The following is a 22,262-nucleotide window of genomic DNA, read 5'->3' as shown; positions in this document are numbered from 1 at the left end:
GCAAGTCCCAGGCCTAGCAAGTCCCAGGCTTAGCAAGTCCCAGGCCTAGCAAGTCCCAGGCCTAGCAAGTCCCAGGCTTAGCAAGTCCCAGGCCTAGCAAGTCCCAGGCCTAGCAAGTCCCAGGCCTAGCAAGTCCCAGGCCTAGCAAGTCCCAGGCCTTGTAAGTCCCAGGCCTAGCAAGTCCCAGGCTTAGCAAGTCCCAGGCCTAGCAAAGTCCCAGGCCTAGCAACTCCCAGGCCTAGCAACTCCCAGGCCTAGCAAGTCCCAGGCTTAGCAAGTCCCAGGCCTAGCAAGTCCCAGGCTTAGCAAGTCCTAGGCCTAGTAAGTTCCAGGCCTAGCAAGTCCCAGGCCTAGTAAGTCCGAGGCCTAGCAAGTCCCAGGCTTAGTAAGTCCCAGGTGAAGAGCCAGGAGGAGCCGGGTAGCACTACAACCACTGCAACAGCAGCGAGAGGAACAGAGGGGGTGACACATCCCTCCCCCTCCAGCCACACCACGAACGGGCTGGAACCACCGGGGCAAATCTCAGCTACCGAGCCCAAAGGAGCCCTTCGTTCCTCCTCCCCAGAGCAGCCTCTTGCTCCACCATCTGCTACCAAACACAGCCCACACCGTAAGATTTTGATCCAGCGAGAGCGTGCAAAGAATCATCCCAAACAGGACGAGCAGGATCGAAACATCAAGTACTAGTGAACCATTACTTCTTATTCAATATGAACACGCCAATCAGGTCTGAACTGGATGAAAAGCCAGCACAAGCTCTTCTCTTCCCCCCCTCGCATCCGGGTGTAGCTCAGCTCACATTCGCTTTTCCCTCAGCAATGTGACGTTTCCAAACTCCACGCTTAGTCTGTGCTTAAACTAAATCAAGGTGGGAAGTGGCAGCAGCATTGACACATCGAACGAGGCCACAGAACAACCGCTCAGTCCCCCAGAAACCAGGATAAGCCTCCCTAAATTAATAATAATAATAATATTAAATAACACCAAATTAAAAACGTAGGTTAGGCATCAAAATTGCCATCAGCTAATAACAAACAGCCAACTCAACTCCTAACTGGCCTACCGGTCAGCTCGCTGGTGGAAGGATGAGAGATGGGAAACGTTTGCGGAGAACATACAAAAAAAGGTATGTACAGATCTATTGGAAACACAGTAAATAAAGTCTGAAGTGGTTGTGGGTTACGCTCACTTCACATCTTCTAGAAATAAACGTGGGCGAGTGGAGAAATGGACTGTACGTTACAGCGCACCCAGCAGAGGGCTCTGCTGCCGTCTCCCCTCCTCAGAAGTTTGGCAATTATTAAAATAATTTAAAAGAATAAACCGGCTTTTCCTTCGGCCAGTGAGTCTTTCATCTATAAAAGGGACTTAGAAAGTTGCATTCACACAGCTGGCTGCTCTTCCATGGACCGTTCCAGGCAAACAACGGTCACCAGGGTCATGTTTGGATGGTTTGAAGCAGGAACAGCAGCAGAGCTTTGTTTTCAATACTGAAATGTGAATTGCGGTCGCTCCTGCTTCTGCTACGCACAACGGAGATGGCAGCAGCCCGTCCTCCCGGCTTCCAACCGTCACGGTCGACATTCGGAGGGTTCTTGGAAGGTTTCTCCTCTACCAGTGTCTCGAATCCACCAGCTCCGGGCGCAGACTCAGCTTCTTCAGAGTTTCATACCCCACCACGATGACGATGGTGGAAGGAGTGGCCGAGATGATCCGGGCAGAGAGGCCTTTGGTCAGGCCCCAGGGACCTTCCTCCGCCATGAGCTGTTTGAAGGTGAGGATGATGGAGCTCTTGCCTTCCACCTGAAGCACAGAACGACAATGTGAGGGGTTGGAGGGACCTGGAAAGCTCATCCAGTGCAACCCCCCCGGAGCAGGAACACCCAGCTGAGGTTACACAGGAAGGTGTCCAGGCGGGTTGGAATGTCTGCACAGAAGGAGACTCCACACCCTCCCTGGGCAGCCTGGGCCAGGCTCTGCCACCCTCACCCCAACAAGTTGCTTCTCATCTGCCAGCAGAACCTCCTGTGTTGCAGTTTGCACCCATTGCCCCTTGTCCTGTCCCTGGTTGTCACCAGCAGAGCCTGGCTCCATCCTCCTGACACTGCCCCTTGCCATCTTGAGCCCCAGCAATGAGTCCCCCCTCAGGCTCCTCTTGTCCAGCTCCAGAGCCCCAGCTCCCTCAGCCTTTCCTCACACGGGAGATGCTCCACTCCCTCCAGCATCTTGGTGGCTGCGCTGGACTCTCTGCAGCAGTTCCCTGTCCTGCTGGAGCTGAGGGGCCACAGCTGGACACAAGATTCCAGGTGTGGTCTCCCCAGGGCAGAGCAGAGGGGCAGGAGAACCTCTCTGGACCCAGCTGGTCTCCCATCCAAGTACTGACCAGGCCCGACCCTGCTTAGCTTCCCAGATCAGGTGTTCTCAGGGTGCTATGGCTGTGTATCTGTACGGTCTCCCATCCAAGTACTGACCGGGCCCGACCCTGCTTAGCTTCCCAGATCAGACCAGATGGGGGCGTTCTCAGGGTGCTATGGCTGCATATATTACATGTATGTATATATATGTTCCCCAAGTATATCCTGATAGTATCTGAACTAAACCCTTTATTCAAGGGCAGAGCAGAGGGGCAGGAGAACCTCTCTGACCTACTGACCACCCCCTTCTAACCCCCACCAGGTCCCGTTGGCTTCCTGGCCACAAGGGCCCAGTGCTGGCTCATGGTCCCCCTGCTGTCCCCAGCTCCCTTTCCCCTGCATTGCCACACTGAAACACCAGCACAAACATTCAGAGCCGCCAGACCTCACACTGAGCTGCTCTGGGGTTCTACTCTAAACAAAAGCTCTAGAAGCTACCGATCAGCCTACAATCACCTTGCTCAAGTCTCCAGACCTCCCCGGCGGGGACGGCAAAAGCAAGAAGCCCTAAAGCAGATTGTTAGACTTTGCTCCTCATTCCAACCATCTGCCCCCATCTAGAAGGAGCTGAATCAACAGGACAGCTCAAGTCTGACTAAAACTGACAGCGCAAGTCTGACTAAAACTGACAGCGCAAGTCTGACTAATACTGACAGCTCAAGTCTGACTAATACTGACAGCTCAAGTCTGACTGACAGCGCTGGCAACACCTTTTCTGATGGACGCCACATCTTCCGAGGACCCTCATTTGCGCAGTCGAGGCGACGTTGCAACGAGGTAGCAACGAGGCGTCGCTACCCGAGCTTATTAACGCCAAGCGCAAATTAAGCAGCGCGGTATTTGGAGAGAACGACCTACGAGCAGAGAGAGAACAGGAGCCGTGTACCTGGAGCCGCAGAGATCAAAGAGCTGCGGGCGAGCCGCGCCCCCGCGCTGACGGACGCGCTGAGCCCTTACCTGCACCCGCGCCCTGATGACGTCCATGGGGTTGGTGAGCGTGGACGCCGTGGCAGCGGCGAGCGGCCCCGATATGGCTTGCAGGAGGAGATGGGGACAGTCCTTGGGAGTCAAGCTAGAAAGCTGCTCTGGGAATGGGAAAGAGAGAGAGAGAGAGTGAAGTTTCAGACAAGCGGTTGCAGCTCCTCAACTCCTGCAGCTGATTGATGCTGATGCGCAGTGGGTGGATCGCAGGTGTACAACGTGACAACTCCTCTCCCAGCGCATGGGCAGCCCGCAAACACCCCAACGGCTCCGCCGGGCGGCCTCCGATCAGCTCAGGCCCAGAGAAACGGGGCAGAATGTGTCCCCGTGGAAAACACCCCTTTAAATGGTGTGTGTGTGAAACCTTTAGACAAGACTATAAGAAGCTGTCTCAGTGGTTGGCGCGGAACCGGAGCGCTGTCAGCACCACCCGCACGCTGTCCAGGAGGCGCCCATGCGGCACCGGCTGCGAGACACTCACCCCATGCACCTCCTCACTCGGGAATCCTGTTTGCCAGCTGGTAGGAGCACTCCCTACGCTTTTATTCATTCAAGTCATACAGAAGACAGTTCAAAAGTTCTTCGACGGCCGCTTTTTCGGCCCAATTAAAACGCTTGATTTTGGTATTATTTTTAATAATGGAGAGCGAAGGGAGCGCTCTCAAATAGCTCAGACTGGGCCAGCACCGGCAGCACGGATCTGGAACCAGCGCTCGCCACTGGTACCAGAACGTGCCCGCTCTGCAAAGCAAACCAGACATTGGAGACAACTGTATTTTTACAAGCAAGATAAACTCTGAGCCCAGCACGGTGAAATCCGAGCCTCTCGTTATCAGCACTTTCAGAGAGATTGCTATTCAGTCAATATTAGTCTAAAAACCACATGCAAACTGCATGACAGAAATCAAAAGGATTACTGGGGAGGGGCAATAAACCTTGGCTGGCCAGTATCTCAGTATTTGGGAACTCCCTGAGGATTACCAGCACTGAGCTGGCCTGAACGTACTGTTAAGTGTAGCTTTAGATCACAAGGCTTAGTACCAGTTTTAAAACTCTGGAGACTAAAGCATGATCTTAGACACAAAACCACGGAAGATGTGGCCTCTATCTCTGCCTGTTTGGTTTTGCTGTGAGATTTGCAGCCTAGAAGGCTTTTTGCCATATAGGAGACTCCTGAGTCCGTGGGAACTGAAAATGAATTAACTCAGTGGCTTCAAACCTGCCTGATGACAAACAGCCTTCCCCGCTTATATTAGTTGGGATTAGTGGAAGAGAAAGTAGCTGCATCAAGTCCCTCTTGCCTAAAGACATCTAGTTTTAAGTCCTCTTGCACTCAACCCCCAGTTCTTTAACTCTGCATTTAAAACAACGCTGCTGTGTGAAACTTCCACCCCACATCTGCTCTTTGTTTCAAGCCACGTTCTGCTCGCACCCCAAATCGAAGAGAGAAAGCAAATCACACCGGTTCCAGTTTCAGAGTTGATCTGAGCGGCTTCTAAATCTCCTGGGATAAGGTATTTTCAAAGCCTCCTTCACTTACCAGCATAAAAGTGGTAGAAGGGCCACCAGACCGCGCTGTTGGGAATATAGGTGAGCAGCGAGGCCACGTAGCCCCTATAGAAGCCTCTAAAGCCATCGGCTTTGAAAATCTGTACAATGATGTCCTTGGTTTGGCCAAAGACCAACATCCGCTTGCCGTCTTGGTTCTGCACCTTAAACCTGCCCATGCTTTCCCCTTTCCTCTGCATCATGAGGTGCTGGGAGATGACGTCGATGGGCACGGTGATGCTCTGGGCTACCAGGGAGGCTGAGCCACCGGCCACCAGAGACTTGACAGCGTTGTTGTTGTTGTAGCGCGACACGTACTTGCGAGTGAGCTCGTACGTCGTCACGTAGCACTGTCCGGAGATCAGGGTGAAAGTGTTGACCAAAAAGCCCCGGTACAACCCAGTCGCCCCTTCTGTCCGCAGGATTTTCACAAAGGCATCAAAAGTCCCATTGTAAAGGCTCTTGCCCTTCTGAACTTGCAACCGCGTCCGGATGAGCGTGAAAGGGTAAACGCTCACCCGGATCATCATAGTCATGCAAATCCCTAACACGTAGAATTTCCGTTTGTCCAGGTGCTCCCACTCAATGATGGGGATGTTGCGTTTGTCCTCCATGGCTCCTTGGAGCAGGGTGGGAGCAGCGGCGTGCCCCAAATCCACCTCAAAAGTATGGAGCAGGTCCAGGCTCAGCGCTCCTGTCTTCGCTGATCAGTCGGATGGTGCTGGTGGCTGAAACAAGACACGGTCAGTAGATATCATAGAATCGCTTTGCTTGGAAAAGCCCCTCAAGATCATCGAGTCCAACCATACGTAGCTCTAGCACTGCCCCACGTCCTGAGAGCCTCATGTCCGTCTGTCCAGCCCTCCAGGGATGGTAACTCCAGCACTGCCCTGGGCAGCCTGTTCCAATGCCCCACAGCCCTTTGGGGAAGAAATTGTTCCTAAATCCAACCTCAACCTCCCCTGGCGCAACTTGAGGCCGTTTCCTCTGCTCCTGGCGCTTGTTCCTGGGGAGCAGAGCCCGACCCCCCTGGCTCCAAGCTCCTTTCAGGCCGTTCAGAGATCAGAAGGTCTCCCCTCAGCTCCTGTTCTCCAGCTGAACCCCCAGGTCCCTCAGTCTCCATCACATTGTGCTCCAGCCCCTCACCAGCTCCGCTCCCTTCTCTCCACTGGCTCCAGCACCTCAAGGTCTTTCTCACCGTGAGGGGCCCAAAACTGCCATCCCAGGATTTGAGGTTTTTCCTCCCCATTCCCAGCACAGGGACGGTCACAGCTCTGGTCCTGCTGGCCACACAAGTGCTGGTACCAGCCAGGATGCTGGTGGCCTCTTGGCACACACTGGCTCATATTCAGCACCCCCAGGCCCTTTTCCACCAGGCAGATTTCCACCCTCCCTTCCCCAAGCTCGTAGCATCGCGTGGGGCTGTTGTGAGCCAAGGGCGCTTGGTTTTGTTGAACCTTGTACAACTGGTGATGAAGCACCTGAGCCAGCTGGAGCAGCCCACACCACCCAACTCTGTCGATCTTCCTCAAGTACGCAGAGAGCCCTTGCAGAAACAGTTGGCAGTGTTAAATATGGCAAGGGGCAGTGTCAGGAGGATGGAGCCAGGCTCTGCTGGTGACAACCAGGGACAGGACAAGGGGCAATGGGTGCAAACTGCAACACAGGAGGTTCTGCTGGCAGATGAGAAGCAGCTTGTTGGGGTGAGGGTGGCAGAGCCTGGCCCAGGCTGCCCAGGGAGGGTGTGGAGTCTCCTTCTCTGCAGACATTCCAACCCGCCTGGACACCTTCCTGTGTAACCTCAGCTGGGTGTTCCTGCTCCTGCACTGGATGAGCTTTCCGGGACCCTTCAACCCCTCACACTCTGGGGTTCTGTGACCCCAGGCAGCAGGGCCGATGTCACTGGAGCTGTTTGTTAAGCTCTAAGAGCAGCTCTCGCTAAAGCAAAGCTCACCCGACTTCCCAAAGCCATTTCAAGCGTTACCTTTGAACGGCTGCACCGGATCACGGAGCGTCAATCCAAGCAGCTTCTCCTCATTCACTCCGGGTCTGCGATGCTCCCGGGTGGCAGGATGTCACTTGGCAGTTCCAGGCTCTGTATAGAGAAGGAAGTGACAGATCTCCAATTATTTACCTCTGGCATAGGGCAGAAATTATGATTATGGAATGATAAGGGGTGGTGTGTGCTGTTAACACCCCATTTTATTGCCTATCTGCCAACAAAATATACGCTTGATATAGTTCATGTGGCCACGGCTCCTGCGGATGGACAAGGAATTAAAAATACCCCAGAGCATCAGGATCCAATGGGGACAGGGGGGAAAACCCTATTTACCTGTACAAAGAAAACTACGTTATCACAGTCAATTAACTTGACAGATAATGCATAACAAATACTACAGTCTGTCTAAACAAAAGTTGTATTGCTTTAATTATAATTACAGTATTACCGCTTCACTAATACAGGCATAATTAGAGAGGGTGAAGCTTCCTACATAGGAATTATGCACACAACACCTATAAAAACATTATTTTGTTCTTGTTAGGAGTGTTACTAGCTTAATATTTTATTAATAAAAAATAAAGTCTAACCAATGCAATTTCCTGGTGAAGTCTGAGGGTTTAGTCCGTAATCCAAATTAACCCGCTACCCAAAAACTGAATGGGGCATAACAGGGATCCCCACATAGGAGGTGGAGTTGCTAAGAAAACCCTCATTGCTGCGATAACGAAAATCAATCACAAGTTTTAAAAGGGTCAATTTGTACTTCAACAGTTGCCATCGCAGAATTACACCCCAATAGATCTATACAGATGGTGATGTTTTGCCACGAACTGAAAAGCGCTCATTGAATCCCTGCCTAGAAATCAAAGCAGAGGATCACCCAGCAGCTGCTTCTGCTCCCTCGCTAATTTGTGGTACGACCGACAGGACGCGGCTTCAGTCTAAACCCAGCCCGCGGCTTAGTTAGGAACCCCCCTCCAAACGTATCCCCTTTATAATGCAGCCCCATTAATCCGTTCTCCTGGTTTTTGCTGCAGCTGTATCGAAATGTGATCCTTTAGCAAATAAATGCAGGCTCTTTGTGTCCCCCTGGTCTGGGATGTGTCCTGCTCAGCATATTAATGGCTGGGAACCAGCAGCAAGCGCGGGGCCTTTCCAAGAGGAGATCCTGTGGAGATCCTTTTAGGTAGGAAGGCACAAGATCAATCAAATCCACTAAGCCTCTCAAACCTAAAGACTTTTGGCTGGGCTAAACCTGGTCTAAGAGCCACCAAGATGCTGGAGGGAGTGGAGCATCTCCCGTGTGAGGAAAGGCTGAGGGAGCTGGGGCTCTGGAGCTGGACAAGAGGAGCCTGAGGGGGGACTCATTGCTGGGGCTCAAGATGGCAAGGGGCAGTGTCAGGAGGATGGAGCCAGGCTCTGCTGGTGACAACCAGGGACAGGACAAGGGGCAATGGGTGCAAACTGCAACACAGGAGGTTCCGCTGGCAGATGAGAAGCAACTTGTTGGGGTGAGGGTGGCAGAGCCTGGCCCAGGCTGCCCAGGGAGGGTGTGGAGTCTCCTTCTCTGCAGACATTCCAACCCGCCTGGACACCTTCCTGTGTAACCTCAGCTGGGTGTTCCTGCTCCAGGGGGATTGCACTGGATGAGCTTTGCAGGGCCCTCCAACCCCTGACACTCTGGGGTTCTGTGTGAAGCTCACAGCTCTGCTTTCAAAGTCTTCCCTGTTGTGCTGCATAAATTTGCCCGAGGATGGAAGTGGCTACAAAACCAGCCTGACTGAAGATGTGACCCAGGCCGCAGACACACTAAGGTCAGCACCTCCCACTCTTGCACGGCCTCCCCACCTCCTGCCTTCCAGGTGAAGCCATCAGTGCTCCAGTTCGGCCACCCAAAACAACCCCATGTGCTCTGAGTGGTCTTAAGAGTGGAGAAGAAGAGACTGAGGGGGGACTCATTGCTGGGGCTCAAGATGGCAAGGGGCAGTGTCAGGAGGATGGAGCCAGGCTCTGCTGGTGACAACCAGGGACAGGACAAGGGGCAATGGGTGGAACTGCAGCACAGGAGCCGCTGAAGGTCGCGGGCTGTGCGGAGAAGGCGCTTTCCCCATCCCCCGGTTTGCAGCCCCAGCCGCGCCCCCCCCGCTCGCCCCCACGCAGCTTCGCTTCTCCAGCCCGGGAGGCGCAGGAACCTCCAGCCTGGGGCTCCCCGGTTGTGCAGCACCCGCCGAGCGCGGCCCGCACCCACCCGGCCCCTCCAGGCCGCCCCGTGCTGCCCGTCACCCCACAGACCCTCCGCCAGCCGCCCCCGCCGCCCCTCGCCCGCCTAGGCCGCCTCCTCCCGCCCCAGGCCCGGCCTCCGCCGCCCCCTCCTCACCTCATGCCGGCGGGCGGGAGGCCCCCGGCCCACCCGCTCCCGCCGCCCATGTCCGTTCCCCCGCTGCGGCGGCCGCCGGCCGGAAGTGAACGGCGGGAGCGCGCACCGCCCCGGGAATCAGCGGCAGAACGCCGGCGCCATCTTGGGGAAGGGCTGACGCCGCGGAGGAAGAAACCCCGCCCACTTCCGGCCTCAGTAAAGAGGGCGGCTGCCCGCTGCGCGCCGGGAACGGGGTGCGCATGCGTGCAGCGGAGGCGGTGCCTGCGCCGTCACCTTAAAGGGGCAGCGCTGAATTAGGGCTCCTAAAGCTGGTCTTAATGGCTGTGTGCGACTTCTGTGTGGCACAAACATACTGCATGTGCATGCACACCTTGCACACGCCTACATTGCACATGCACCTCCTGCACATGCATGCACCCAGTGCACCCTTGCACACCCCTACATTGCACATGCACCTCCTGCACATGCATGCACCCAGTGCACCCTTGCACACCCCTACATTGCACATGCACCTCCTGCACATGCATGCACCCAGTGCACCCTTGCACACCCCAATATTGCACACACACATTCCATGCACCCCCTGCATGTGCATGCACCCAATGCACCCTTGCACACCCCAGTGTTGCACACGCACATTCCATGCAGATGCATGCACCCAATGCACCCTTGCACACCCCATGTTGCACACACATTCCATGCACCCCCTGCGTGTGCATGCACCCAGTGCACCCTTGCACACCCCTATGTTGCACACACACATTCCATGCACCCCCTGCATGTGCATGCACCCAATGCACCCTTGCACACCCCAATATTGCACACGCATTCCATGCACCCCCTGCATGTGCATGCACCCAGTGCACCCTTGCACACCCCCACATTGCACATGCACATTCCATGCAGATGCATGCACCCAATGCACCCTTGCACACCCCAATATTGCACATGCACATTCCATGCAGATATATGCACCCAGTGCACCCTTGCACACCCCCATGTTGCACACACACATTCCATGCACCCCCTGCACATGCATGCACCCAGTGCACCCTTGCACAACCCCACATTGCACATGCACATTCCATGCAGATATATGCACCCAGTGCACCCTTGCACACCCCGTGTTGCACACACACATTCCATGCACCCCCTGCATGTGCATGCACCCAATGCACCCTTACACACCCCAATATTGCACACACACATTCCATGCACCCCCTGCATGTGCATGCACCCAATGCACCCTTACACACCCCAATATTGCACGTCTGCACGCACAGACCCCCATGCGCAGGTCCCAGGGCTGCCCCGCGGCCCCGCAGCACCACACGCTGGCTTTTGCGTTTTAATAAAAAAATCAAATGTACAAAGAGCAGGAAAATGTACAGCTGGTTTGTCTTAAAAATAAAAAAAAAAGAAGGCTCAACGTCATCAAAAGAAGCAGCAGGGACCAAGGGGGCAGCGGGCGGGCAGTGGGGGTCGGTGCCCCCAGCACCCGGGCGGTGGGGAGCAGGGGATCTGGCAGCAGACGGTGGGTGCTCATGGGGTTGGCCCATCTGGGCTTGTTTTTCCCCATTTTGGAGATTTTATGGACCCCAGTTTTATTTCCCAGGGTGACACCAGCGTTGGCTCATTCCCACCCCTTGTGGCCACATCCCTCTGTACCAGTGTCCACATCCTTTCTCACCCCGCATCTCACTCCCTCGCCACCCCCCACCCCAAAACGTTACTTTATATTAAAATATATGTATTAAATTAAAAAAAAATAGAAGAAAGAAACCTTCACATTCACCTTTCCCCACACCCTGCTGCTCCCCATGGTCTCCCCACCCCATTGGCACCGTCACGCCGTGTCCCCCCCCGGGACGCGGAGCCTGTTGGCAGCATCGATGTCGCCGTCGAGCTGGAGGCAGCAAGCATGGGAGCTTTCCTCCTCCTCCTCCTCCTCCTCGGTGGTGACCCCGGGCGCTGCGGGCTCCACGGTGCCCCCGTTGAGAGGCACCTTCTCGCGGCGCTGGGTTGGGGTTGGGGGGCCGTGGGCTGCGCTGCACCCCCGCACCTTGCTCCTGGCTTTGAGCTGGTCCCGGTAGGCGAGGAGACCCAGGCAGGCGGCGGCGGTCAACGTCATGGCCAGCAGCACGGTGACGGTGACAAACTGGGGCCAGTAAGACGCGCTGGGATTTGAGGACCCCCAGGTTAACCCCTCCTCAGCCAGCCGGTCCGACTGGGGGGCTGCCCCCCCGGGCTCATGCAGCTGGTAATGAGCCACAGTCCACGTGTAGCCGTTCTCGGTGGCCTGGCACTTGTAGGTGCCGGCGGTTCCGCGCTGCATGATGATCACCAGCGTGCGGTCGGGCAGCAGCGTGGTGTCCCCCCGGTCCCCGCGGCCACCGGGCTGCTGCCAGCTGTAGGTGGCCAGGGCGGAGGGCTGGGGGCACAGCAGGCGGACCACGGCGTTCAGCGGGGGGCTGAGCCCTGCGGAGGGAGAGCGGGTGATGCGGTGTACCCCATGTCACACAGAACCCCAGAGTGTGAGGGGTTGGAGGGCCCTGGAAAGCCCATCCAGTGCAACCCCCCCGGAGCAGGAACACCCAGCTGAGGTTACACAGGAAGGTGTCCAGGCGGGTTGGAATGTCTGCAGAGAAGGAGACTCCACACCCTCCCTGGGCAGCCTGGGCCAGGCTCTGACACCCTCACCCCAACAAGTTGCTTCTCAGCTGCCAGCGGAACCTCCTTTGTTGCAGTTTGCACCCATTGCCCCTTGTCCCGTCCCTGGTTGTCACCAGCAGAGCCTGGCTCCATCCTCCCGCCCCGTCCCGCCGTGTCCCCACACTCAACTCTCTGCAGCGAGTTCCTCCTGCGGCCCCCGGGCCCGGGGCATGGCCACGCTCCTCCCGCGGTGGCAGGTGCCGGCCGGGCTCCCTGTCTCAATGTCCTGCAGCCACGTGCTCCTGCAGACAGGAGAGCCACATCAGCACCCCCATCCTGCCGTGTCCCCATCCCTCCCTCATCCCGGCCTCCCTGGCTCACGTGTCGGTGGCGGAGCCGGGGGGCTGGCAGGAGCCCCCGGGGCCGTGCCAGGCGCAGTACGGGTCCCGGGCCAGCACGCACTCGGCACAGCTCCGGTGCTGGCTGCAGTTGGCCAGCGGGACTTGCAGGACACCGCTGGAGTAGCCCACGTAGAGGACGCCCTGGGGAGAATCCCAGAATGTGGGAGGTTGAAGAGACCTGGAAAGCTCATCCAGTGCAACCCCCCCGGAGCAGGAACACCCAGCTGAGGTTACACAGGAAGGTGTCCAGGCGGGTTGGAATGTCTGCACAGAAGGAGACTCCACACCCTCCCTGGGCAGCCTGGGCCAGGCTCTGCCACCCTCACCCCAACAAGTTGCTTCTCAGCTGCCAGCGGAACCTCCTGTGTTGCAGTTTGCACCCATTGCCCCTTGTCCTGTCCCTGGTTGTCACCAGCAGAGCCTGGGAGCGGGAGGCGCGTCCCCTACCTTCCCCGGGGCCAGCAGCAGGTTCTTCACCGGCTCCGGCGTCCCGAAGAGCTGGATGCTCTCCACAATGTGGGGACCCCCAGGCAGCTCCACGGCTTTGTGCAGGAAACCCTCCGCTGTGGGGGAACACGGGACGTCACCGCGTTTCGGGGGGCCGAGGGAAGGCTAAAAGGAGTGAGGAGGTGCCCTGTGTGTCCCCCCACATAAACCCACTCGTGGCCAGGAACATGACGCGATAGGTGGCCCCTGAGACACCACGGGTCTCGTCCACCGCGATGCGTGTGTAGGTGACGCCCGTCTTCACCAGCAGTGGCCGTCCCTGGGTGGGTGACACCTTCCCGTCCATCAGGAAATGATCCTTCATGAAGGTGAGGGCTCTGTCGGAGGAGGGACCCATGTAACACTGCAGGGAGAGAGGATTTGGTGCTGTGTGGGGAAGCTGAGGCACTGGGGGACGAGGGGGAACGGGATGTGCCACCAGCCTGCCCCACAGCATCGGCTTGGTGCAAATTGACCCCCCAGAGCAAACTGGGGCAGACAAAACCCTCTCCATGGGGCCCAGCGCCGGCACTCACGCTGCCGGGTCGGGGACTCATGTTGGAGCCACTGTAGACAGTCCAGCGGGAGCTCTCCTTGTTCAGCTCCTTGTACTTGCCCTCGAACACCTCCTGCAGATCCTCCTGGCTGTAGGCGCAGACGGCGGCGCTGCCCACCCTGCCCACCTGCCTGCGGGGACACCGGGGTGTGCGTGGGGGGGACGCGGGTCCCGGGGACACCCGCAGCCCCCCCGGGAGCCGGGACTCACCACTGCGAGGTGAAGACGGCGTAGAAGTCGGCGCCGCCGCCGCGGCGGGGAAGGGCGAAGGCGTGATGGATGACGTTGAAGGGGAAGTGGCCGGGCTGCGAGCACACCAGCTGCGCCTTCAGGAACGTCGTCCACTTCTTCTGCAGCACTTTGTCCCCCCCGACGTCGCTCTGGGGGAGCCAGGGGGATGCTCAGCCCCGGGGTTACGGGAGCTGGGTATCACCGTTGTCCCCCGTCATCGTCCCCGCGCCCACCTTGCAGACACGGGCCACTCGTGGCACCAGGAGACGCTCGAAGAAATCAAACTCATCGGCCGTCTCCTCGAAGAAGAAGTAAACCTTGTCATCGCCGGGGATGCTGAAGGAGGCCACGAAGGCGGCGTCGGCTGCGGGACACATTGGGAGTGGGTGGGTTGGAGCAAAGGGTGGGTGTTACAGGCACCCCTGGCACGAGGAGGGTGCGGGGGCACCCCAGGACCCTGCTCACCCGAGAGCCAGCGCAGGAAGGCGTCCGTCTTGAGCAGAGTGCGGCTGCCCAGCGAGCGGGAGATGATGGGCTCGTTGCCTTGGAAGTTGTTCATGGTGCCGGCGTAGAGCTCGCCGTCTGCTCGGGGACGAGGGGACGTGAGCGGAGACCTGAGAGGGGTGCCCACCCGTGAGGACCGGTGGCCCCGTACTCACCCACCAGCAGGGCCGTGTGGGTGTGCTGGGGGTCGAAGGGGCACTGGCCCTTCCCGTCCAGGAAAGGTTGTCCCCTGCTGCTGGACACCAGCGTGAAGTTCTCCAGGTGCTGGGGGAAAGGGAATGAAAATCAGCCGGTGGAGTTCAAACAGACCCCAAATCTGCATGAAGTTGTTGTTGTAAGCTCTGTCTGGCCTATGGGGAAGCTGCGGTGCTCGCTGCCTGCAGCTGGGGAAACTGAGGCAGGACACCTGGCATCCAAAATCAGGGTTTTACCACCTGCATCTGAGCTGGCGGGTGAGCAGCCGTGGTCAGAAACACCACGGGCTCTTTCAGTTCAGGAAACACAGAGATCTATCTATCCCCATATCCCAGGGGACTTCCCGGGATGTGATTATCTCCAACATCCCCATCCCACTGGAGCTCCTTGGACCGGGGTTTTCTGGCTCCTCATGGCAACGCCACAACAGGTCCGGAGAGCGGTCCCCATCGCCACCCTTCACGGGGACACTCACGATGTAGGTGCACGCGGGGCTGAAGGCGTAAGTCCCGCAGGCGTACAGGTGGGTCTCGTTCAGCGCCACGAGGACGCGGATGAAGTTGAAGCATTCGGTCTGTGGGGAGCACAGAGCGGAGGTGGGTGCTGAGCCGCCCTGCGGCTCTGAGCGCCCTCTCCGTGCCCCCCCGGTGCTGTCTCACCTCCTGGCTCTTCTTCTTAAAAGCACACTCGGAGGTTTTCTCCGCTGTGGGTCCCCACTTTATCTGTGAAGGGATGTGAGATGGGACACAGTGTGAGTGGGGAAACTGAGGCACAGCAGAGAGCACCCCCCTCCCACCCAGTCCTCCCCAACAGCGGGTGCTGCTCACCGAGGCTTTGGCGCGGATGCTGCCCGCGGTGCCGACGGCGAGGGACAGCACCCGGTCCCGCGCCCCCACGTACAGCTCCTCCTCGCTCTCGTGCAGGAGGAGGATGTCGTAGTGGGACACGTTGTCCTGGCTGAAGTGGGTCAAGGTCCGGCGAGGGTCCCCTGGTGGGAGCAAAGGGGGGTGACGGGGACCAAGGGACACACACAGGTGCCAGCGCCACCGCCACCATCGTTAACCCGGGATGCCGGATGCGGCAACGGCTGTTGCGGCTCGTGTCACCTCTCATGGAGGAAATGGGGTGCGTTACTTGCCCCATGGCCCCCCCATCGCCACCCCTGCTTCCCCCTCCAGGTCCGCACCCCCTCCCTTGTCCCCTCTGGGTCCTGCTGCAGAGCTGGGGTGTCCTCAGGCTGCAAAGCCCCCGCATCGCTCGCCCTCCGGTGCTGCTTTTCTGTGCTGTAAGAACCGGGGTGCGCTTTTCCCGGTGCTGCTCTAGGGCCACGGGGCGACGCTCCGTTTGGGGGATGCGCCGTCCCCAGGCGCCAGCCCGGGGTGGGTTACAAGCCCCCCGGGTGCCCTCAAGCACAGCCAAGTGCCGCGGGCTTGTTTGTCCCCAGCAGCCACCAAAACAGGGAAAAAGAAAAGGGACATTTTGCAGTTCTCAGAACGGCTGCGTGGGGAAGGGGAAGTGGAAGCGCAAGCGGGGGCCTCGGGGGGTCACAGCCCTGCCAGGGGGGACACAGACCCCTCCTGCCTGCCACTGCCACCCACAGCACCCCCAGCGCCATCGCTTTGTCACCTGCCGTTTGGCGGGACACCCAAGCAGGACGCGGTGACCTGCACCATGGAGGAGGCCAAATTTTCCGCACCCAGGGTGGCCCTGAGCAGATCCATGGGTGCCGGGTGGGAGCCAAAACCCCTCTGCCACAGCTGGGGTGTTCGGGAGCCAACCAGCCCCATCACACCTGCCCCAGCAGTGGTGGCCCTTCGCATCACCCCACTGCCACCAGCGCCTGTCCCAACACCGTGACTGCTGTCCCACCGCTCCAACCCCGCGTGGAACCGTCGAGGGGGACAAGACGACAAAGACGCCGCGATGGGGCAGCTCATGAAGTGCAAACACTGGGTGCTCAGCTCTGGGGGCAGATGTTCTCCTAAGGCGGTGCTGTCACCCCCCAGCCCAGCTTGTCCCCATGTCCTCCCTGTCCCTTGTGCCGTACTCACCGCTGGGGAAGGTGACGCGGGGCAGGGGCTCGGCACGGATCATGGCAGCCGGCATCACCACGCCGCAGAGCAGGCAGAGGGCGGCTGCGGGCATGGCGGGGGGCGGCGCGGGTGCCCCCCTCGAGGGTCGCAGCACCGTCCCTGCGGGAAGGGCGAGGGTTGGGGATGGCGCTGCCAGGGCTGCGTGTCACAGGCGGAAATGAGAGGGGGAAAGGCAGCACCCGGCGCGGCGGGGGGGCCGCGGGGCGCCGGCATCTCAAGCTGTGCGCGGCCCCTAAATATGGGTGAGAGCGCCTCGGTGGCACCGCAGCCCAGCTGGGGATGTCCCCACGCTCGGCTGGGGTCCCTGAACCACGACCCCCCTGGCACAGGGGCATCCAGATGCTCCTGCTTTGCCCCATGGAGCCCGTCCCCATCAGGGATCCCTCTGCGTGACTCCCAAATGGGCCACAAGACTAGAGGGGTAACAAGTCAGCCCGTCCCCTTTGCAGCTCATTCTGCACCCCTTGTCTGACGCAACGAGGAAAGAGCAGCACCCCAAGAACCGCGCGGTCCCCGGGACCCCTCATGGGCAGCCGCTGTGTCCCCAGCGAGACGCGTTATGGGTGAGTGGCATTAGCGAGCGGCGTTATTGAGCGGCGTTACCTCTCCGGCAGGTGAGGACGGAGCGGGCTCACCTGCCCCCCTGGAACATCGGTACCTGGCGTGTCCCCAGCGCCGGGGCCCTGCGGACAGGACACCCCCCTGGGCCCATGCCCAGGGTCCGGCGGCGCTGCCAGCCCCGCGGCTCGGCCGCTGCGGCGCTCGCTGCCGCCCAGCCCAGCCCAGCCCAGCCCAGCGCGGCCCCGCCGGGGACTTTGGAACCAGAAAGTCCTGCTGGAAGAGGACGAGCCTCAGCAGGTTGGGCTGCGGGCGCCTGCTCCCAGCCCGCCTGCGCCTGCCTCCGCGGGGAGGGCCCGATCCTGCGGGAGGGAGCCGGGACGGGAGCCGAGGTGCTCCGCTCCTCCAAATGGGGTGTTCCGGGAGCGATGTGGGGGGAAATGGGGCGTCTGGTGCTTTCGTTCCCTTTCCTGGCTTATCTTTGGGGTGAGAGCAAGGGAACGATGTGTCTCCTCCTGACTGAGAGGGTTGGGAGAGGGTTTGAGCATCAGCTGCACAAACAGCCCCCTGGGGCCGAGCATTGCCCCCCAAAAACAGCACCCCAGGGCCAAGCATTGCCCCCCAGAAACAACCCCCGAGGACCAAGCATTGCCCCCAACAAACAGACCCCCAGGACCAAGCATTGGCCCCCAGAAAAAGCCCCCCAGGGCCGAGCATTGTCCCACAAACAGCCCCCCAGGGCTAAGCATTGCCCCCCAGAAACAACTCTCCAGGGCCAGGTGTTGCCCCCCCGAAACAGCCCCCCAGGGCCAAGCATTGGCCCCCACAAACAGCCCCCCAGGGCCAAGCATTGCCCCCCAGAAACAACCTCTGAGGACCAAGCATTGCCCCCAACAAACAGACCCCCAGGACCGAGTATTGCCCCCCAGGAACACCCCCCCAGGGCCGATCATTGCCCTCCACAAACAGCCCCCCAGGGCCAAGCATTGCCCCCCAGAAACAACTCTCCAGGGCCAGACGTTGCCCCCCAGAAACAGCCCCCCAGGGCCAAGCATTGCCCTCCACAAACACCCTGTAGCCCCCGAAGCTGAAGTCCTGGGGTCCCCCCATCACTCCAGCCACATCTGGGGTACCCAGCCCCCGCCTAGGCCGAGGAGCACCCTGCTCCGTGGGGCGCCCGTACCTGCCTCCCCGGGTGCCGCCATCCACCCGCCGGGACCCGCAGCCCCGCGAGGGCAGCGCTGGCCCTGCCACCTCGCTTGGCCGGGACAGAAAGCTCCTTGTGAGCACAGAAACTGGGTTACTCTGCCCCGGATTTCCCACTTGGCCAAGGCTTGGCTGCAAAACGGGGCCGCATCGGACCGGCCGCATTGTTCTGCCCTGGGCTGCGGCCACCGGGGCCGATGGAGGGGGAGGAGGGATCCTCGGTGAGGCTGAAGGCTCGGGAGAACCATGGTGGGGTTTTGGGGAGTGTCCCCCACGGCAGGAGCCTCAAGGGTGCCTGGCAGTGTCACAGCCCCAAAGTGTTCTGGGGACACGTGGGGACACGACAAGCTCTGTGTGGGATTTGGCGTGTGGAAGCGAGTGTCCCCAAGGGCGTCTCGGCATTGGGGGGGTTTAGTTTTCACTGGTGTTTTGGGGTTTGCCGCTTGGTCCCCTGTCCCACCTGCTCTCCAGATGCCCCCCATGCTGCCCATAACTCATCCTCCTGGCAGAGTAGTTTAACCTGCCCAGGGACAGAGTCAGACCCAGGACCTGAGCTTAGCAAGGCGAGACATGATGGTGCATGGCAGACACGGAGCTGGTGGCCACATCAGCCCTGACCTGCGTGCTGAGACCTTCCCCGTGCCTCAGTTTCCCCAGTGGTGGGATCTGGGGTCCCAGCCCAACAGTGTGGTCCTGTCTGCCCCCCACCAGGAGCATCCTGTGGCATGGGGGGTGCAGGGGTGCTTGCAATGCCCAGGCAGAAATCAGGGGCTGGGGGAGCCTGACTTGGTGGGGGGGAAGATCCTTTGGCCCCCCCGCAAGGCCTGGAGCAAATAGGGGGTGTGAGGGGGGATGGAAAATAAGAGAGGGAAGGGGGATGCAGGAAGGATGTGGGAAGATGCAGGAGGGGAATCTGGGGGGTGAAGTGGGAGGTGGAGGAGGGATGTTATGGGTGGGGAATGCACAGGGCAGGATGCCAAGCGGGGGGGGACAGATGTGGGGTTGAGCAAGAAGGAGATGGGAGGATGCACAGGAGGGAACTGGGGGGAGTAGAGAGGATGTGGCCGGACGCAGAAGGGATGTGGGAGGAAGGAAGGGTGCTGTGCGAGGAGTGCTGTGGGAGGGTGCTGGCTGGGGGGGTACAGGCACTTCAACCCCTTTGTCACTTGCGTCGGAGCGGTCCCCAAAACCCGCCCCGCTATGGCGACTGCTCCCAACCCCGGCCCCGCGCCCCCTCCCCGGCCCGAGGGGCTCCCCCCAGCCCGTCCCCGTCCCGGTACGTCCCGGTACGTCCCGGTACCTGTGGCGGCCCCGGCGGGCGGGCGGGCGGGCCGGGCTGGCGGGACCAGCATCCCTGCGGGGCCACCGGATCCTGCTCACGTCGCCATGGCTACGGCTTTACCTCGGCCGGCCGGGCTGCCCTCCCCCCGCTGCCGCGCACGGACACACGGACCGGCTCGACAGACGGACACACAGCCGGCTGCGCGGCTCGTGCACGGCCACGCACAGCCTGGCACACGCGTGTGCGAAGGCATGGCCGCGAACACAGGCACACGCACCTCCCTGCAGATGTGCACAGACACCCCTGCGCACCCACATCTGGCCTGCCCAGCGCCTCTCTGACACATTCCTGTGCCCCCGGAACTGCATCGGGTCCCTTCGTCCCCTCTTTGCTCCCGGCTGTGTGCACCGTGGCCCTGCACCCCCATCTCTGCATCCCTGGATCTGTACTGAATCCCTGCACCCCCATCCCTGCAACCTCATCTTTGCATCCTGGTATCTGTACTGAATCCCTGCACCCCCCTCCCTGCACCCCCATCTCTGCATCCCTGGATCTGTACTGAATCCCTGCACCCCCATCCCTGCACCCCCATTTCTGCATCCCTGGATCTGTACTGAATCCCTGCACTCCCATTCCTGCACCCCCATCTCTGGATCCCTGGATCTATACTGAATCCCTGCACCCCCATCCCTGCACCCCCATCTCTGCATCCCTGGATCTGTACTGAATCTCTGCACCCCGCTCCCTGCACCCCCATCCCTGCAACCTCATCTTTGCATCCTGGTATCTGTACTGAATCCATGCACCCCTATCCTTGCACCCCACATCCACACTACATCCCTGCACCCCCATCCCTGCACCCCACATCCACACTACATCCCTGTACCCTCATCCCTGCACCCCCATCTCTGCATCCCTGGATCTGTACTGAATCCATGCACCCTCATCCCTGCACCCCACATCCACACTACATCCCTGTACCCTCATCCCTGTACCCCCAACCGTGCACCCCACATCCACACTACATCCCTGTACCCCTATCCCTGCACCTCCATCCCCGCAACCCCATCTCTGCATCCCTGTATCTGTATTGAATCCCTGCACTCCACATCCACACAACATCTCTGCACCCCCATCCCTGCACCCCACATACACAGCACATCCCTGCACCCCCATCTTTGCATCCTGGTATCTGTACTGAATCCCTGCATCCCCATCTCTGCACCCCATCCTTGCACCCCCATCCCTGCACCCCCATCTCTGCATCCCTGTATCTGGACTGAACCCCTGCACCCACATCCCTGCACCCCCATCTCTGCATCCCTGTATCTGTACTGAATCCCTGCATCCCCATATCTGCACCCCATCCTTGCACCCACATCCCTGCACCCCTCTCTGCACCCCATCCTTGCACCTCCATCTCTGCACCCCCAACTCTGCATCCCTGTATCTGTACTGAATCCCTGCACCCCCATATCTGCACCCCATCCTTGCACCCCCATCCCTGCACCCCCATCTCTGCATCCCTGTATCTGGACTGAACCCCTGCACCCACATCCCTGCACCCCCATCTCTGCATCCCTGTATCTGTACTGAATCCCTGCACCCCCATATCTGCACCCCATCCTTGCACCCACATCCCTGCACCCCTATCTTTGCATCCCTGTATCTGTACTGAATCCCTGCACCCCCATTTCTGCACCCCATCCTTGCACCCACATCCCTGCACCCCTCTCTGCACCCCATCCTTGCACCTCCATCTCTGCACCCCCAACTCTGCATCCCTGTATCTGTACTGAATCCCTGCACCCCCATATCTGCACCCCATCCTTGCACCCACATCCCTGCACCCCCATCTCTGCATCCCTGTATCTGTACTGAATCCCTGCACCCCCATATCTGCACCCCCATCTCTGCATCTCTGTATCTGTACTGAATCCCTGCACCCCCATATCTGCACCCCATCCTTGCACCCACATCCCTGCACCCCTCTCTGCATCCCTGTATCTGTACTGAATCCCTGCACCCCCATGTCTGCACCCGCATCTCTGCATCCCTGTATTGTACTGAATCCCTGCACCCCCATATCTGCACCCCATCCTCGCACCCCCACCTCTTCATCCCTGTATCTGTACTGAATCCCTGCACCCCCATCCCTGCACCCCCATCTCTGCATCCCTGTATTGTACTGAATCCCTGCATCCCCATCCCTGCACCCCTGTCTCAGCCCCCCGGCTGCTCCCCCATCCCATGGAGCCCCGCTGGCTCTGGCCATCCGTGCCATGTGCCTTTCGGGGGTTCCCAGAGCGGGGCTCGGGGCCCAGCCGTGGTGCAACCGGCAGCCGCCAGCATCCGGCCCCCAGCAGGCCACATCTGTCCTCACACGGCCGCAGCACCCACAGCACCCAATTTTGGTTGACAGCGCTTCCCCCGCCTTGAAACTTCGCTTGCACGGCAGCCTGATGCCAGCAGATCCCACTTCTCCTTTACACCCTGTGCTCCTTCTCCTTCCCCTTCCCGGCCGTGTGGGAGAGGGGTGCCCTGAGCCCCGAAACAGGATCCCTGTCCCTTGCTGCTTCCTCCCTCTGCAACCGCCTTCCCTGCACAACCCCAGCGTGCACTGTCCCCAGCCTGCCATTGCAGAGCTGCACGGGGCATGCAGGGAAGGCGCCAGCCCTCCTGCTGGGGTGCAGCGAGCTGGGATCGGGCCCTTTCCATCCCACACCGGTGGCACCTGCCCTGCCCAGGGCTGGGGAGTGAACCCCAGTGTCCC

At 59.7% G+C, this 22,262-nt stretch overlaps 2 protein-coding genes across 3 annotated transcripts; both read right to left on the bottom strand.

The window, feature by feature from the left end:
* Nucleotides 1–397: 397 nt before the first annotated feature.
* On the bottom strand, nt 398–9,455 carry SLC25A44 (solute carrier family 25 member 44). 2 transcript variants are annotated; one of them, XM_080361153.1, is made up of 5 exons: nt 9,326–9,455; nt 6,928–7,038; nt 4,936–5,671; nt 3,372–3,499; nt 398–1,803 (listed from the first exon to the last, which is right to left on the bottom strand). In XM_080361153.1, exons 3-5 carry the CDS (start codon nt 5,555–5,557, stop codon nt 1,612–1,614), a joined length of 942 nt encoding a protein of 313 aa, XP_080217279.1. In that variant the 5' UTR covers nt 5,558–5,671; nt 6,928–7,038; nt 9,326–9,455; the 3' UTR covers nt 398–1,611. The 2 variants fall into 2 exon arrangements, with proteins under 2 accessions (XP_080217279.1, XP_080217280.1); XM_080361154.1 differs by lacking the exon at nt 9,326–9,455 and having other exon boundaries at nt 4,936–5,664; nt 6,928–6,938.
* Nucleotides 9,456–10,660: 1,205 nt separating this feature from the next.
* Nucleotides 10,661–18,206, bottom strand: SEMA4A (semaphorin 4A; the record flags this gene model as incomplete). The annotated part of the gene is made up of 15 exons (XM_080361094.1): nt 10,661–11,803; nt 12,167–12,279; nt 12,359–12,519; nt 12,826–12,941; nt 13,039–13,228; nt 13,401–13,551; nt 13,631–13,800; nt 13,885–14,015; nt 14,117–14,233; nt 14,311–14,419; nt 14,826–14,924; nt 15,010–15,072; nt 15,178–15,338; nt 16,402–16,542; nt 18,185–18,206. 15 exons carry the CDS (start codon nt 18,204–18,206, stop codon nt 11,172–11,174), a joined length of 2,376 nt encoding a protein of 791 aa, XP_080217220.1. The 3' UTR covers nt 10,661–11,171.
* Nucleotides 18,207–22,262: the final 4,056 nt, after the last annotated feature.

This window comes from Nesoenas mayeri, assembly GCF_963082525.1.
Source record: "Nesoenas mayeri genome assembly, chromosome: 30".
Lineage (NCBI taxonomy): Eukaryota > Metazoa > Chordata > Aves > Columbiformes > Columbidae > Nesoenas > Nesoenas mayeri.
This window is presented reverse-complemented; position numbering and strand designations above follow the sequence as displayed.